At 40.6% G+C, this 1,742-nt stretch overlaps 1 protein-coding gene across 1 annotated transcript; it reads right to left on the bottom strand.

The window, feature by feature from the left end:
- Nucleotides 1-223: 223 nt before the first annotated feature.
- On the bottom strand, nt 224-1,513 carry LOC149154779 (uncharacterized). The gene has a single exon (XM_089444227.1). The coding sequence runs from the start codon at nt 1,511-1,513 to the stop codon at nt 224-226; it is 1,290 nt and encodes a 429-aa protein (XP_089300353.1).
- Nucleotides 1,514-1,742: the final 229 nt, after the last annotated feature.

Genomic DNA, 1,742 nt, shown 5'->3' with positions numbered 1-1,742 from the left:
CAGAGATTAGCATTGGCAATAGAGGTTTGAGTCGGGAAGCAAGGATTTTTGTGAAGATTTTATAGGAAGAATTGCATAAGGATATGGGGCGGAAACGGGAAAAATTAGAGGGACGGTTCTCCTTTGGGATGAGGGCTAGGTGGGTTGAATTTGTGTAACCTCCCAATTTATTTTTCCTCTGAATCCATTTAAAATATTTGATGAGGTCCTTTTTGATAGTTTCCTAGTGCTCCCTATAGAAACAAATTGGAAAGCCATCCGACCCTGGTGCTTTGTCAGGCTGGAGGCCCCAAATAGCTCCCTTGATTTCTTCTTCCTTTATTTCTTCGGTCAGCCTTTCATTTGTTTCTGCTGCAATCTTGTTTGGCAAATGCTGTAGGAGATCAGCATAGTTTTCTTCCTCCCCTGATTCAGTTAGGAGCTCTTTGAAGTGTTCTGAGGCAATGTTTTTGATAGCAGCTTGATCATTATGTTGAATGCTTGCGTTATCTGTGATAGCTGTTATATTATTTCTGATTTGTCGAACTGTGGCTTGCTTATGAAAAAATGTTGTGTTCCTGTCTCCGCTCTTCAACCAAATCTGCCTTGATTTTATTCGCCATTTTTCTTCCTCTTCTCTTCTGATACTATATAACTGACTATAAAGATTTTCTTCCTGGTTTTTTTCAGCCTGATAGTATTCTTGTTTTTCCATTGTATAGTGGAATTCTTCGATTTTAGCTTTCACTTCTCTTTTCTTTACTTCTGGCTCTTTATAATGAGTTTTTGCCCAATCCTTGAGTGCATTCTTTACATTCCTGAGTTTGCTTTCCCAAATAAAACTTGGAGAGCCTTCAACGTGCTGACGCCAAGTTTGCTGGATCAACTCTTTGGCTGCCGCAATGTCATTCCATAAAGGGTTGTATTTGAAAGGGAGAGGGCCCAGGGGGCAGTGAGATTCAAAGGTTAAAGCAGTGGGGTAATGGTCTAAAGCTGCAAAAGGGAGGATGGAAGCATTGACAACTGTAAAGGTGGAGAGAAGGGACACATTTACCAGGATTCGATCAAGCCTTTCCATAATATTGCTTCTCCCCAACCTGCGATTACTCCAAGTGAATTTACGATTCTTTGGAATTATATCAACAAGGTCACCATGTTGCATTACATTTTCCAACTGGTTTCTAAAAGGATCTGGGGTGAAGCTGCCTCCACGTTTTTCATTAGCATGCAAGATGAGATTTAAGTCTCCACCTAAAATGATGTTGTTGTTATCTTCTTCCGCTATGTTATTGCTGAGGGAATCCCAGCAAACTTCCTTATCCCTATAATGATTCAGAGCATAAACATTGTAGATTACAAGCTGTTGACTGCTCGTAATGTTCTGCAAGACAATCTTGATCCAGTGCTGTTCTACTATTTCTGTTGTATTGTTCCATTCATCTTGAAGCCAGAGCGTAGCAATTCCTCCTGAGGCTCCTCTGGAATCACAAATACATCCTTTGTAACGCTTATGCTGTTCAATAATCTTGTTCATTTCTAGCTGTCCCTGCTTTGTTTCTTGAAGTAAAACAATGTCTGGTCTCTCTTGTTTAATAAGATCTTTTAAGGCATTTGATTTGGAGGGGTGCCCTAATCCCCTGTTGTTCCATGAGAGAATTTTCATCATTTCAGGTGAGAGATGCGAGGAGTTGCTCTCCCTCCCTGGTCCTTGTTTGCTATGTCCTTGTCTATTGGTCCTTGGATATAGGATTCTATGGGGTTCT

The sequence above is a fragment of the Pinus tabuliformis genome, chromosome 9 (assembly GCF_031772625.1).
Source record: "Pinus tabuliformis cultivar Carrire ecotype Pingquan chromosome 9, CPIR1, whole genome shotgun sequence".
Classification (NCBI taxonomy): domain Eukaryota; kingdom Viridiplantae; phylum Streptophyta; class Pinopsida; order Pinales; family Pinaceae; genus Pinus; species Pinus tabuliformis.
Note: the sequence above shows the minus strand (reverse complement) of the source record. Positions and strands in the feature narration are given on the sequence as shown.

Coding starts and splice junctions, on each gene's coding strand:
- LOC149154779 (XM_089444227.1), bottom strand. CDS start 1,513: ATGAACAAGATTATTGAACAGCATAAGCGTTACAAAGGATGTATTTGT.